Raw genomic sequence first — 14,560 nt, forward strand, 5'->3', positions numbered from 1 at the left:
TTGGCCACTGTCTAAACAGAATGCTGGACTAGATGGGCCCTCTTTGGCTGGATCCAGGAGGGCTCTTAGGATCACATTCAACAGACCCCCCCTGCACATTCAACAGTGGTTTGGGGTTTAACGGAGGATCCTTTCAGCAGAATGGATTTCTCAAAGGCTGTTTCTCATTCTCAACTACTTGGGAAACAGTTTTGGGTGCTCCCCCACCCTCACTAAAGATGAAACCATGCTTGGTCAGAGAAGCTTAAAAGATGATGCCAAGTGCATCAGACAGACTTCCAAGTCAAGAGGCAGGCAGGATTAACACAAGCAGCTAATTGTTTATTTGAAATCTATGTGCACGTGCGCAGGCATACACACACGAACGACGCAGACAAGTTTAATGATACAGTGTCCCTCGTAAGTGCAAACACATGCTTGACACCAAGATAATCTGGCAGCCTTGGCAACGACCTGAAGAGTGACGGCAGAAGCGTGGAGAGAAGGTTCGGCTCCATCTGTTTGGCTCAAGGGCTTGAACTGCAGTTGCTCCATCTCTCAGCCAAGGCCAACAATGACCTGGCTCCTTAGGCCTGCAATTAGCTATGCCACTACCAAACTTGACTCGGAGCATAAGAACATAAGGACATCAGAAGAGACTGCTGGGTCAGGGCAGCAGCTCATCTAGACCAGCAACCTTTTCTCACAGGGGCCGACCAGATGCCTGTGGGAAACCCCAAAGCAAGATTCAAGCACAAGAGCCCTTTCCCCTCCTGTGAAATACTTGCAGCTGGTATTCAGAAGCATTCCTGTCTCCGACCAGGGAGGCAGAGCACAGCCATATTGGCTAGTAGCCACTGATAGCCCTGTACTCCAGGAATTTAAAGCCCTATGGAAGCGAGTTCCATGGTTTAATTCTGTGCTGCGTAAAGAAGGTATTTCTTGGATGTGTCCTAAGTTTAAGGCATCCTTGGATGTGTCCTGAATCTTGCAACATTCAGCTTCATTGGATGTCTATTAGTTCTAGACAGGGAGAAAACCTTTTCTCTAATCACTTTCTCCATTTATTAACTTCTATCATGTCACCTCTTCCTTGCCTTTTCTCTAAACTAAAGTCCTAAATGCTGCAACCATTCCTTATAGGGGAGTCGCTCCATCCCATTGGTTCCCCTTTTCTGAACCTTTCCCAGCTGTGCAATATCCTTTTTGAGACGAGGCATCCATAACTGTACACAGTATTCCAAATACGGCCACACCCTAGAATTGTGTAACGCCATTATGATACTGGCAGTTTTATTTTCAATTCCATTCCTAATGATCCCTAGCGTGGAATTTGCCCTTTCCGTGGCATGTGTGGTGCTGTTCAAGCCTGTGGTCTGTGTAATGCTGAGAAGAGTCTTTCAGCTCCTTTCTCCTCCTCTTCGCTGGAGTCCTGCCACAGTGGTCTTACAAGCAGGAGAGGCGCCCACAGATGGGTTCTGAATTATGGGCCTTTCCAGCTTTATCAGAGGTGGGAGGTTCCACAGAATGATAAAGGAAGTGGTCCAACCTGTACATAAATACTACATCCCCTTTGTTACTTGACCTCTGCTCCTTGTTTTGTCTGTTGCATGCAGAACCTGACTGTCACAACCTTAAGTGGTAGCAGATTTGGAAACTGTCACAGTCTTGACTGTTTTCAGAAAGGCAAAATGTTAGAAGATGCCTGCTGGGGCCTTCTAGGGATCTAGAGCAGTTGAGAAGGAAGGCTGTGAAATGAAGGCTTGGAGAGCCAGTGGGGAGTAGTGGTTAGAGTGCCGGACTAGCACCTGGGAGACCAGGGTTCCAGTTCCCACTCAGCCATGAAGCTCACTGGGTGTGAGCTAACCTACTTCACAGGGTTGTTGTGGGGATTAAATGAGGAGGGGGAGGACCATGTTTGCCGCCTTGAGCTCCTTGGATGAAAGGGAGGGATGTAAATGCAATAAACTAGCTAACTAACCTTTCTCCCTTCCTTCCAGTGTCTTGGTGCAAGCAGACGACTCAAGTCACCCCAAGCTCATCCTCGCTGTCTGTGCCCAATGGGACTGCCGCCTCTCGCCTCTCAGGCTCCTTATGGGGTTGGAAACAGAATCATGTTATCTGCAACCTAATGCTTTCGGGGTCGAGACCTTGGTTCATGAAGATGGTCTTTTACTGGGCGTTGTGTACAGACTCGTGGTTCTGATCAAGTCCCGAACACGTTAGGAAAAAGCATCACACACCGCGACCCAGTTGTGGGCCGGAGTCCTTCCAGTCACTCTGCCTTCGAGGGTCTGAGCTGCTGGGAAGTTACTATGCAGCTTGGACTGTGCACAGTGGTGGTTTTTCTGAGCTTGGCGGATCTTGCAGACAGCAGCAGCAGCAGCAGCAGCAGCAGCAAAGCACTGAAGGGCAAGAGGCAAAGACGAAGTATGTATGAAAGCCCTTTGAAATGGCAAGTTGCAGACCTGCGTCATTGACCTATTCTTCTTGCATTGCATTTTCAGGCAACGTAGGGCTTGGGCATTACAGGAATTCTCTTGGAGGGTGATCTGGCCTTGATCTGATGATGGCTCTGCTCTGCCTCCACAGTTGGAGGCAGCAATGCTTTTAAATGCCAGTTGCTGGGAAACACAGGAGAGGAGAGGGCTCTTGTGCTTAAATCCTGCTTGCAGGTTTCCCATTGGTTGGCCACTGTGAGAAGAGGATGCTAAACTAAATGGGCCATTGGCCTGATCCAGCAGGCTCTTCTTAGCTTCTTTATAAAAAATAGCAGCCCCTCCTCCACCTGCCAGACTCAAGCCAAGCTTCCCTCTCCTAGATCCTAGTATTGCCATATTTTTGCCATTCACCCCTTTTGGGGTGGGAGGATGGCCTTAATATTGATGTGAGAAATGCCATGTTTCCTCGATTCAGGAAACAGCATGCTGTGTGGTTGAAAGGTGTCTTAGCTGGAGAGTGGTTCTTATGGAACAAAGGAAACTGAGCTTCTAGCCACCTTCCTGTTCATTTGCGTAGAGTGTGGGGTGTCATAGAATCCTAGGATTGTAAAGTTGGAATGGACCCCAAGGCTCATCTAGTCCAGCATCTGTAGCATCCCCATAAGCTTTCATGGCCTTTCATTCTGGACTCCATATTTCCACATTCTGGCTATCTGACATATCTGCTACCGAGAGTTGTTGGAAAACCCGTACTCTTCTCCCTGAGTGACAGCTCTCAGAGTTCCCAAGGAAGAGGGATTGACTGTTAAATCATTCTGTGAGAGGGACAGGGGTATCTCAACAACTCTCATCACCCTTAACTACAGTTCCCAGGATTCCTTAGGGAAGCTCTGATTGTTTAAAGTAGCACCATAGTGTTTTAAATGTATGGTGTGAATGTGGTTTTAAAGAATGTCTCACTTTTATGCTGCCAGAAGTGTCATTTCAATAACCATACTGCAATATACCTTCTGCCAGAATAGATATGGGAGATGTGTGTGTATATATATTTGCAGATCAAACTACATGCGACATTAACTGCATGGTTTGCCCTGAAGGGGGTGGGGGGGTTTTGTCAAGGGGCTAGCATGGAGAAGGGATGTACATCAGTCAGGGCTGGCAGGCAGCAGTGGGTGGGGGTGGAGTGGGGGGCTTAATTTCTTGGGGTCTGCTGCATTCCAGATCCACACTGGGTCCCTATGTGTGCCATTTACAAAGAGTAGGGGAGCAAATGGGAGCCCACCTGCCCTGTCCCTGTAAACAGTAGAGAAGTCACTGTGCCAAAACAACAGCAGACATCTCTGTGGACCCTGGAGGATGTGAGAGGGAAACAGAGGTGCAATTCCTGCATTGCAGGAACTTGGACTAGATGACCCCCAGGGCCCTTTCCAACTCTACAATTGGAAGAGGACCTTAAGGTCCATGAATAACTATAGTTTAGAGGTCCCAGACCCTAAGGAAGTCAGACTATCCTCCACTAGGGCCAGGGCCTTTTCAGTGACGGCTCCAACCTGATGGAATGCTCTGTCCCATGAGACTAGGGCCCTTCAGGATTTAACCTCCTTCCGTTGAGCCTGTAAGACAGAGCTATTCCGCCTGGCCTTTAATTTGAATTCAGCCTGATCTTTTATTTCCCTTCTCTTCCCTCCACCTCCCCTTTTAGAAAGATTACCCGCTCTGAGACCCCACAGCTAATTCTCCGCTGGCCTCCTCGCTGGCTCAAGTAGGACTAATTCAGCCAGCTAACCCTGGTGACTATCTAATGCTTATTAGATGGATTTTCCCCAAATTGATTTCTGAACTTTGAATTTTATTGTTATTCATGTTTTTATACTGTATTTTATGCTGCTTCTACAATTAAGTGTTTCAAATTTGTTGTTAGCCGCCCTGAGCCTGGTTTTCTGAATCGGGAAGGGTGGGGTATAAATAAAAAAATATTATTATTACTATTACAATTTGAAGCTGGAGGTCATGAAACAGTGCCTGAGACACAAGTGTGATAAGTGGGACTTAAATTCAATCTTCTAATATATTAAGATGGGGAAAAACCTGATGGTGCATGGTGGTTGGAGTGGACTCACTTCGGAGAAGGAATCGGCTCCCAATTTCTCAAGACAGGCTCCACTTCTAACAGCTTCCCCCTGCAAATCCAGTTGGGGCTGAGTTGACAAATTGGTCCTGCTGCTTCTCCCCCAATCTCCCAGCCTGACGGGAGGCCTTTGCAGCCTCTGCCTATCGCCCCACCACCGAGAAGCCGGGCCTTTGACTCTCAGGAATGTCAGAGCACTTGCTTTGCAGGAAGAATAAATAATGTGTTTAAAATAAAGTCAAAAAAGATGTAGACTTGCTATAAACAAAAGCCAATGCTTGCATAATTAACCAGTATAAATATAAATAACCTGTGACGATTTGTTTAAAAACCTGGCTGAGTTGTCCATGATAATTGATACCAGAAAGCAGCACAGACATAAAAGGGGATGTTTTTGTTGGCCTGAGCCAAGGAGGGCCTAGGAGGAGTGAGTCTCTGTCCTCTCCGGATCTGGACTTCTGCTTCCATCCAAGCGAGTTCAGAGAGGGAAGCCTCCCTGGAGGAGAGCAGAGCAGAGAAAAAGCTGTGGGAGCCTCGACTTTTCCTTGTAGGTTCTGCTGGGGCAAACCTTTACTCTTCTCAAAACCTTGTGTGAATTTAAGTGAAGGAAGCGATTCCAAAGCATTCTTGGGAGCTGAGTCTGTTTACCCTGGAGAAGGGAAGGCTGAGAGCTAATAGGATAGCCGTCTTCAAAGATCTGGTGGGCTGTCACATGGAAGATGGAGCAAGCTTGCTTTCTGCTGCTCCAGGGGGAAAGACCTGAACCAATGGATTCAAATAACAAGGAGATTCTGCCTAAACATTAGGAAGAACTTTCTTATGGTAAGAGCGGTGGAACGGACCACCTCAGAGGTGGTGGACTCTCCTTCCTTGGAGGTTTTTAAGCAGAGGTTGGATGGTCATCTGTCAGGGATTTATTTATTTATTTTGTGATTCCTGCATTGCAGAAGGTTGGGCTAGTTGACATGGGGTACCTTCCAGCTCTCCAATTCTATTATTCTATGATTCGGCAAAGCTTCTTCTGGGTCAGGCCATAGTCTGCCTGGCATGTGCAGTTTAAATCTTGAATGGTCCAGGCCCATAGCCATACACAGACAGATGTGTCATTTCCCTTGCCCCTCTAAGGCTGGCTTCTGCTCTGCCTGGGAGACTGGCCTCTGCACCCAACCACAAAATGCTTTAATGGGAAGGTACAAGAAGCTGGTCCTCCATCTCTAGCTGTTGTTGACAATGGTGGAAATAGCGACTTCAGAAGCCATTCCCAAGAAACTTAAGCAAACCAGTCCCAGGGCCCTGTGGTGACGCCCCATATCCCTGAGATGCCAGGGGATTCTGACAGCAAAAAATCATAGAATTGTAGACTTGGAAGAGATCCCAAGGGTCATCTAATGCAACCCCATGCAATGCAGAAATCACAGCTCAAGAATCCCTGACAGATGGCCACCCAACCTCTCTTTACAGGCCTCCAAGGAAGGAGCGCTCACCTCCTTCTGAGGATGTCCGTTCCACTGTCAAACAGCTCTTACCCTCAGAAAGTTCTTCCTAAGGTTTAGGCAGAATCTATTATTGTTGTTTTAGTTGCTTTATTGCTTCAACTTGCCCATTGTGCATTCTGTGAACATCTCCAGCTTCTCAAGGGCCTAGCTAGCAGTGATGGGCAACCACATGCCAAAGGGTGTTTGGGAGATGCTTTGGGTCTCTGCTCCCAACTCCTGGGACCTCCTGCTTGCACTGAGCTATGACCCTTCATAGAAGCAGGCAGGTGATCTTGCTCTATGGTGCTAACTTCTCTCTCCCTCCTTCCAGTCAGTACTGAGATGACTCAAGGCTGTGCGAAGGGATGTGACCTGTGCTCTGAGTTCAACGGGTGCCTCAAATGCTCCCCCAAACTCTTCATCCTTCTGGAGAGGAACGACATTCGCCAAATTGGCATCTGCCTGCCCTCTTGCCCACCGGGCTACTTCGATGTGCGGAACCCAGACATGAACAAGTGCATGAGTGAGTCTTTGGCATGGGGGTTGGGGGGGGGGAATAGGGTGGGGGGAGGGAGCAGCCCAGCATTATTTTCTTGTGAAATTCAGCCATGTTTGAATGTCATTTCTCACCATATAATGGTCTCTTTGTAATATTCTGTGTGATTTCTGATTTTTGAACAACTGATACGTAATCTGAGGTGTGAGCCAGCCATCTAAACTCCTATAAGGAAGGTTCTTAACTTAGGAAATGCATTTTCACCTAAGGCAAATGTTTTTGGCACTCCATTGGAACGAAAAATATCATGGGTTTCCAAGAGCTCATTTCAGTGCGTACATCAGTGGAATGGATGAAGAAAGTCCTCTGTCCCCATAGCCAGTGTGATGCAGTGGTTGGCGTGTTGGACTAGGACCTGGGAGACCAGGGTTTGAATCCCCATTCAGCCATGAAGCTCACTGGGTGACCTTAAACCAGTCGCTGCCTCTCAGCGTAACCTATCTCACTGGGTTGAGAGGGAGAACTATGTAGGCCACCTTGAGCTCCATGGAGCAAAGGATGGGCTATAAATGCAATCAATCAATAAAGTGTAGATGGGATCCCAGAGCACTCCTTGGTTCCTCAAGAACAGCTCTGTAAGCTACAAGCTTGGTTGCATTCCTGTGGAAGGGGACAGTGCGGCAGAAGAAAGCATGTCTCCTTTGATGCCAGGCTGAATGAGTGTGCACAGAAAGATCCCTTAGAAAGTATGGACAAAGAGGAGAAAGCATGCAGAACATCACACCTGCAGGGAGGTGAAGTCAGGGCTGACCCAATACCTTTGGCTGCCTGACGTGGGAGAGCAAATGGGACCCCACTCACCAAGTCAAAAGGCACAGCGTCCAAGGCTGGTCAGGTTACCTTGGCACCTGAGATAGGTAACCCCACAAGCAGGACCACTCCCTGGGAGTAAAAACATAGCAACAACACCACTTTGCTGCCCTTTCATGCCACTGTATGCCTTTAGGAAACCTGCAACTAGGATTCGAGCAGAGCAACTCTCCCCTCCTGTGGTTTCAAAAGCATTGCTGCCTCCGACAGTGCCATTGATAACCCTTTCCTCGATCATTTGCCTAATCCTCTTTTAAAGCCATCCAGCTGAGAGGTCATAACAGCATCCTCTAGGAGCAAGTTTCGTAGTTGAACTACTTGCTCTGTGGAGGACTTCCTTTTAGCTGTCCTGAATTTTAGACAGACAGATAGGGACTTGCCAGGGCCATGTTCAGTTCTCAAGGCAGAGAATGGACACTTCTCTTTCTCCTTAGCAAGCCCCTGATCGATGAGGCCCCAGCACATTAGCAGGGCACAAACTGTTTCCTGTGTGTTGTTTTCTTTTAGTGGCAGGTGCCAATTCCATCTTACTTCAGTGCCAGCTCTGTTGCCATCCCCGCCGCCCCCCCGCCAACCATGTGGGACCCTCTTGGCCACCTAATTTGGGATCCACTCACAGGAGGACTCTTGGGTAAGGGGTGAGAAGGAGATTTCCATTTGAGGCGGTAATTCTAGCTGGTCATTTTTCTTTCTCTCCCACCACGGGACACAGAATGCAAAATCGACAACTGTGAGGACTGTTTCAGCCGAAACTTTTGCACAAAGTGCAAGGAAGGCCTGTACTTGCACAAAGGAAGATGTTACACCACCTGCCCTGAGGGTTATTCTGCTGCCAACGGCACCATGGAATGCAGCAGTCCTGGTGAGCATGACAGTCAAGAGGGGTGGTGGTGATGGAGGAGGTCTGCTTGCCTGCCCTGCCCAGGGCAGCCAGTAGCTCAGGTCCAGGGGGCCCTGGAGGTTCCAGAGCAAGAGGGGACTTTGGTTAGAGGCCACCATGTTCCCCAGGATTATTCAGCCTTTGCTGTATTCACTGAAGCACCTTGATGTATATTTTGGTTTCCATGGAAACAGGGGCAAAAAAATCCCCCAAGGTCTATGACTCTGTGACAAACAGACCCCTCTCTCTCTCCCCACCCCCCTGCTTTTTTATAGCACAATGTGAAATGAGCGAGTGGGGTCCATGGGGCCCTTGCTCCAAGAAAAAGAAGCTCTGCGGCTTCCGGAGAGGCAACGAGGAGCGCTCTCGAAAGGTCCTTCAGGCGCCCTCCTTGGGGGACGTGTCTGTGTGCCCAGCCACCACCGAGCTCCGGAGATGCACAGTGGTGAAGAACCCGTGCCCAGAAGGTGAATGGATTATGAGTTCCACTTAGCCCCTTTGCTTGGTTGGCATAAGCACAGGGCAAAGAATAAGAGAGACGGTTGCTTTATGTCCCGAAATGTAAGCGTTCTCTTCAACTGGCTAGCTGGTAAATCCAATGGAGGCTTTGCTGGACTTTCATTGCTGCATTTTGGACCGGCTGAATTTTCCATGCCCTTTTCAGAGTCAGCAGTTCTCCAATTCCGATGCAGTTCAGATTTGCATAAGCAACACACGGCTAGGGATGTATCTCGCAGGGGCAGGTGGTGCTCAAGCTGAAAACCGGCCAGCTAAGTCAAAAGGAACAACTGCGCTCTTGTTGCCTCATTTTTCAACATTGTTGTCTTGGGTGTGCAGGGAGGAAGAATGTGGGCTGTGACCCTTTAGCCCCGTTTTCAAAATGTATCAGGCTATCTGTTGATTTGTGGTGCTGTTTGCCTTGGATAAGACTACATTTCCTGTGAAAAGACAGGTTTGCATTGTGTGCAACTCCATCCCATGAGGCACCTAGAATAAAAATACTGTGACGTGGACCAAGGCATATTATTATTGTTATTATTATTAAAATTTATATACTGCCCTATACCTGTACGTCTCAGGGTGGTTCACAATATAAAATTACAATATAGAAACACAAAATGCATAATCAAAACAGAAAGAGCCAATCAACACCCTCAAAACACATAAAAAGTCAAGAACCATTTTAATTAAAATAAAATAAAAAGCAGTTTAAAAGAATGTAAACAGTACTCTCTGCTGGGCAGCAGCAGCAGTCCTTTTGTAGTCTATCAGGCCAAGCCCTGGGCCTGGTGGAGAGAGACAGAAGCAGGACTCTCAGCATTTTCAGCAGAACCTTCTCAGGGCCATCCCCCATTCCCTTCCTGCCTGTCCTCCAGGCTGACTTTCCCTCACCGACAACTTCTGAGTGTCAGCAATATCACTTCTTCAACTCATCCAAGGCCAGTGCAGGAGCCTGTACTCCACTCCCTATGTCTATCTCAAAAGCTAGGTGAAAAGCCATCCCCTGCCTTTGCATCCAGGGGAAGGGCCATAGCTCAGTAGCAGAGCATCTGGTTTGGATGCAGAAGGTCCCAGGTTCATTCCCTGACAGCACCTCCAGGTACAGAGGACAGAGGACACAGCCTGAAATTCTGGAGAAGCCAATGCCAGTCAGTGTAGACAATAGTGAGATGGACAAGTGATCTGACTTGGTATAAGGCAGCTTCCTGTGTTAATTGATCTGGGGGGAATGAGCTTTTTTTGCCCCTCAGAGACAACATTATAGCTTGAAGAAGGAGGGCGATCTCTCTCTGCTGAGAAGGCCCAGAGGTAGGAAACCTGCTCTGTGCACAGATGGCCCCAGGTCTAACCTGCAGCATTTCTACATAGGGCTGTGAAAAGCTTCTGCCTGAGATCCTGGAGAGTTGTTGCTGTGACTCAAGAGTAGATAAGGTTGAGCTAGATGGACCCATAGCCAGTCTCCATATAAGACAGCTTCCCATGTTCAGGTAGCACGTGGTGTTGACTGTTTATGTGCCAGTTCAGAGTGTCTAATGTCCTCTTGCTGAACAGCAGAGGCAGGTTAGGGGACAACCTCCTCTCAACTAGCAGGCAATCTGTTCCTCTGTCTCACTCTTGGCCTTTTGCTTGTTTGCAGGATGGAGAAAGAAAAAGGAAGAGCAAGGAAAGCAAGACAACGCGAATGAGGACAGAAGCCGGAAAGATGCCAAGGACGGCCGTGTCAGGAGAAGGAAAGGCCAGCCCAGGGGAACAGTTGTGCCTGTGACCTCTGCTCTGTAGCTGTCCCTCCACAGCTGTGCGATGACAAACCTCCATTGCTGCTATGTATATGAAAGCTTTATTGAACCAAAACACTGCACCACGATGACGTAAGACATGGCTGGACAGACGGAAGGATCCTTCTATGGGCAAAACGTACAAAAATGCAGACCCACCTATATCCGGCGTAGTGTATCAGAAACATGGGAATTCCTCGTGGTTCCTTAGCAAGGGGACTGTCTCAACAAGGTGCTCTTGACCAGAGTGCCCAGGACTTGATGTTGGGAAGATGAGAGGGAAGAAGGCATGTGCTTTAAGGAGGGCCACTGAGCAAACATCTCCAGCTGGAGTGACTATGGACAGACGGCATGAGAGGAGACAGTTCCCAGTGCCAAGGACAAGACTGGAATGAGTTTGCTCAAAATCTGGAAATGCACAAAGGCTGCTTTCAAGTCCTCTCCATTGTGTTTCAACCTGTATCACTGAGAATATGTGTTGCATATCTGTGATGAACGTCCAGGGGTGTTTGCCCTGATACTGCTTCAAAATTTCAGATTAAAAAAACCCAAAAAATAGTCCCATTCTTATGTCTGCAGATCATCTTCAAAATAGTATCTCCGAAATGAGTATTCTCATCCTTCAGGGTACATAAAAGGTCTGCTTAAACATTATTTCTATTGTGCATTCATGATGTTTGGTGCTTATGATGCCACCATGGCATTTTTATGTGATTTTGCTTTCAATGCTGTTTGCACCCACGAAACATCGCCCACACTGGAGGCCCCCAATCCTGAGGCCTCCTCTGTCATACTACTGTCAGAAAGTTCTTCCTAGGTGGAATCTCCTTTCCTGTAATTTGAGAGCTTATCCAGGCTTACTTTTTGCTCTGCTCTTTTCAGGCACAAGTCTGTGCTTAAAAGCTCTGTGTCCAAGTGTTGTTTTGTTTTGCCCCACAGCTGCCCCCATGAAAACTCACTCTTTAGCACTCAATCAGAGAAAACATTAATTTGGGTTTTTAGCGGATTGCTGCTTGTGCCAATTTAGTTGTAAAGAGCAGGATTTCACAGAAAAAGCTCTGGAACTGAAGCTTTAATGTGCAGACTGCACCTGGAAATAGTGGAGAAAAGTTAAGTGTGGATAAGCCCTGAATCCAATGGTTTGGGTCCTACCCTCTGGAGCAGCAAAAAACAATGAAGAACTTCCTGAGAGTAAGAGCTGTTTGACAAGGGAACGGACTTCCTTGGAAGGTGGCTGAAAAACCAGAGATTTTTCAACAGAAGTTGGATGGCCATCTGTCAGGGAATCTTTGGCTGTGATTCCTGCATTCCAGGGGGTTGGTTGAGATGACCCTTGAGGTCCCTTCAAACTCTACAATTCCATGATTTTATGATTCTGCACTGGACATGGCTGTTGAGCAATGAGCCCTGGAGGGACGAGCGTCAGGCCTGCAGCATGGGAACACAAGGCTTCTCCTGTGGGTGTACACCAGCCAAGTCCGGTTCCCTCTTGCAGTTCCATTGTCCTGCTAGGAATTTCCACCCTGGTTTCTGTTTGCAGCCAAGGGGATTGGGCAGTTACGTTTCTAGGGAAGGCTCACCGGATTGTCTTCCTGGCTCCAGCAGGGGTGTGGGAGCGGAATAGTTGTGTCAATTCCAGAGCTGTACCGAGCTCTCCCGGACTGCTTGTTCACAGCAGGGCTGCCAGGCCCATCATCCACTTTGCACTTAAGTAAACACTGTGCTGTTATATCTTTCGGAGGGGATTCCATTTCAGCGCGATGATAAACGAGCAGCATACCAGGCCACAAGTGGGCAGGAGCTCCTCCAGGCTCAGCCTTTGAACCGCAAAGAGATTATGTTGAGGCAAAAGCCGAAGGAGGTCTTCTCAGCTCCTTCTAAAATTTCTCTCCCCCCCCCCCCCGCGAGTGAGAGATAAGCAGCTTGTTTCTGCTGCAGCATCTCAGCAGTGGGCCGCGTGACCCTCCAGAACTCCGAAAGCTTCCTGGCAAAAGAAGGGCCTTTGTCTGAGTGGGGCCTCAAGTTGCTAAGATGCTCTGTTATGAGACTGACTCTGTCGGAACAATTACCTTAGGAGAGCACTCCCTTGCCCTGTGCCTTTGCAACTGATAAGAGTGGACAGAGAAAAGCTTTTCTCCCTCTCCCATGGACTAGAACTCATGGGTGTCCAATGAAGATAAATGTTGGATGATTCAGGATAGAAAAAAGCAAGTCTTCCTCCTCCTTCTTTTAAAAAACAACAACCCTCAAAGCTGTTTACAAAAAAAAAAGATAAAATAAAATTATCACTGAGAAAAAATTAACAATATTTAAGACTTTCAAAAAGTTTAATAATGACAGCCAAAAAACAGATGACAACTCGTATCACCTTTCTAAACAACTGGGTGGGTTTGTTTAAATAAATGTTTTTAGCAGGTGCCAAAAAGTGTATAGTGAAAGCTCCTGCCCGATATCAACAGGCAGGGAGTTCCAAGGTGTAGCAGTCGCCATGCTAAATATGGAACAGATATTATGTGGCACCTCTAACACTGCCAGTTCCACTGACTGAAGTGGTCAAGTGGGCACATACGGGGTAAGGTGATCTCATAGGTGAAATATTGTTCTATATGCTGTGAGGGGGAGTTGTTAGTGGTGCTGCTTGCAGCCCTTCCTCGCTGGTACCTTGGCATCATCATCAAACAGAAAGCCCCCGTAACTTGCAACTGAGATGAGCCCCAGCAGAACCAGAGAGTTTTGCTTCAACCAAGATCAGGAATCAACCTCATCCCATGTTCTTTCTTTTTGGGGACCCAGACGCCAGCCCCTTGTTGTGGGAAGTTTGTGCCACCCAGAGCCATGATCTCAAGGCACAAAGGGCCCTGCAGAGTAGTTAAGTAATAAAAACATGGCAAATAAGTAGGAAAGGACGAGGAGCAGTCATACCCAGGTATATTTAGCAAGGCTAGTGATAAAAAAATTGAGTGGTGGAGAATCAGCAGTTGCCAGAAAAATATTGCATGCAATGCCAGGCTCTCTATCTCTCTGCCCACTCTTGTCTTCCCAAAGAAACCCATCCAGAGTTCAGCTGAAAGTCCAGCATACCCCCCCACCACAGTGACAAATTGTACGGATTATCTTCTCCCTCCCATGTTTAATATAAATCCCAACTTTTGCCAGCTTCCCTGGCAAGCCAAGTTTAACATGCTCATGTGCAGCCCCCCAATAATAATTTACTAGCCTTCTGCCTCCATAGCAACCTAGAGAATGTATATACCTTGCTTGTTAATGTTTACATTAAAATGACTCTTTGCTCTGAAGAAATCCCAGTTTATACATTCAGAAGTGTGAGGCATCCTTCGCCCTTCATTCTTTTGTGGTCTTTCTCTAGAACGCTGCAGAAGTGACTGTTTTTGTGAAATCCAAAGAACAAGAAAACATAATATTGCTATTGTGGGTTTGGGTGGTTTTTTTTATTAAGGCTCTCCTTTGAGGTATCAGAAACTCCAGATTTATATAAGCAGCTACCCCAGATTAATCACTCTGATGGTATTTATACACAGTATAATATATTGCAGCCTGGGATCTCTATACTCAGTTGGAGAAGCAGGGTGAGGGGCATTCAAGGGAAGGAAGGGGGGGGGGAGAGAGAACAGGGTTCAAAAGAACCCAAAGGGTTGTTGTGATATAGGTTTTACTTCCCATGGTGTGTGTAGGTGCATATTGCCTCTTGTATTGCACGGAAATGATGCAAATGCATGTCCATCTGGTTGCCAGAGGCGATTCTGGGAGGAGTGCACATACATGACATCAAGAGCAACAAAGAACCCAAATGCAAAAACGCGGTGGCTGCCAGAGAACACTGGAAATCATAAAAACATAAGAAGACGCTACTGGATTAAGCCAATGGCCTATCTAGTCCTAGTCCTGGATCCAGTTCTCACAGTGGCCAACCAAATGCCTGTGGGAAACCTGCAAGCAGGAACCAAGCACAATAGCAATACTCTCACCTCCTGTGGTTTCTGGCAACTGGTATTCA

General features: G+C 47.5%; 1 protein-coding gene across 2 annotated transcripts in view; it reads left to right on the forward strand.

Moving 5' to 3' along the window:
* Window positions 1–11,194, forward strand: part of RSPO1 (R-spondin 1) — a 31,548-nt gene extending 20,354 nt beyond the window's left edge. Inside the window, exons 2-6 of one of the 2 annotated variants that reach the window (XM_081872366.1) lie at window positions 1,980–2,409; window positions 6,355–6,546; window positions 8,102–8,251; window positions 8,545–8,736; window positions 10,407–11,194. In XM_081872366.1, the coding sequence (XP_081728492.1) occupies window positions 2,295–2,409; window positions 6,355–6,546; window positions 8,102–8,251; window positions 8,545–8,736; window positions 10,407–10,549 (792 nt within the window). In that variant the 5' untranslated portion in view covers window positions 1,980–2,294 and the 3' untranslated portion in view covers window positions 10,550–11,194. Of the gene's footprint in view, window positions 1–1,979; window positions 2,439–6,354; window positions 6,547–8,101; window positions 8,252–8,544; window positions 8,737–10,406 lie in introns of those variants that run through there. The other variant, XM_081872367.1, reaches the window with a different exon arrangement.
* The last annotated feature ends 3,366 nt before the right edge of the window (window positions 11,195–14,560 follow it).

Source organism: Podarcis erhardii (assembly GCF_964252035.2).
Source record: "Podarcis erhardii genome assembly, chromosome: 7".
NCBI classification, from domain to species: Eukaryota; Metazoa; Chordata; class Lepidosauria; order Squamata; family Lacertidae; genus Podarcis; species Podarcis erhardii.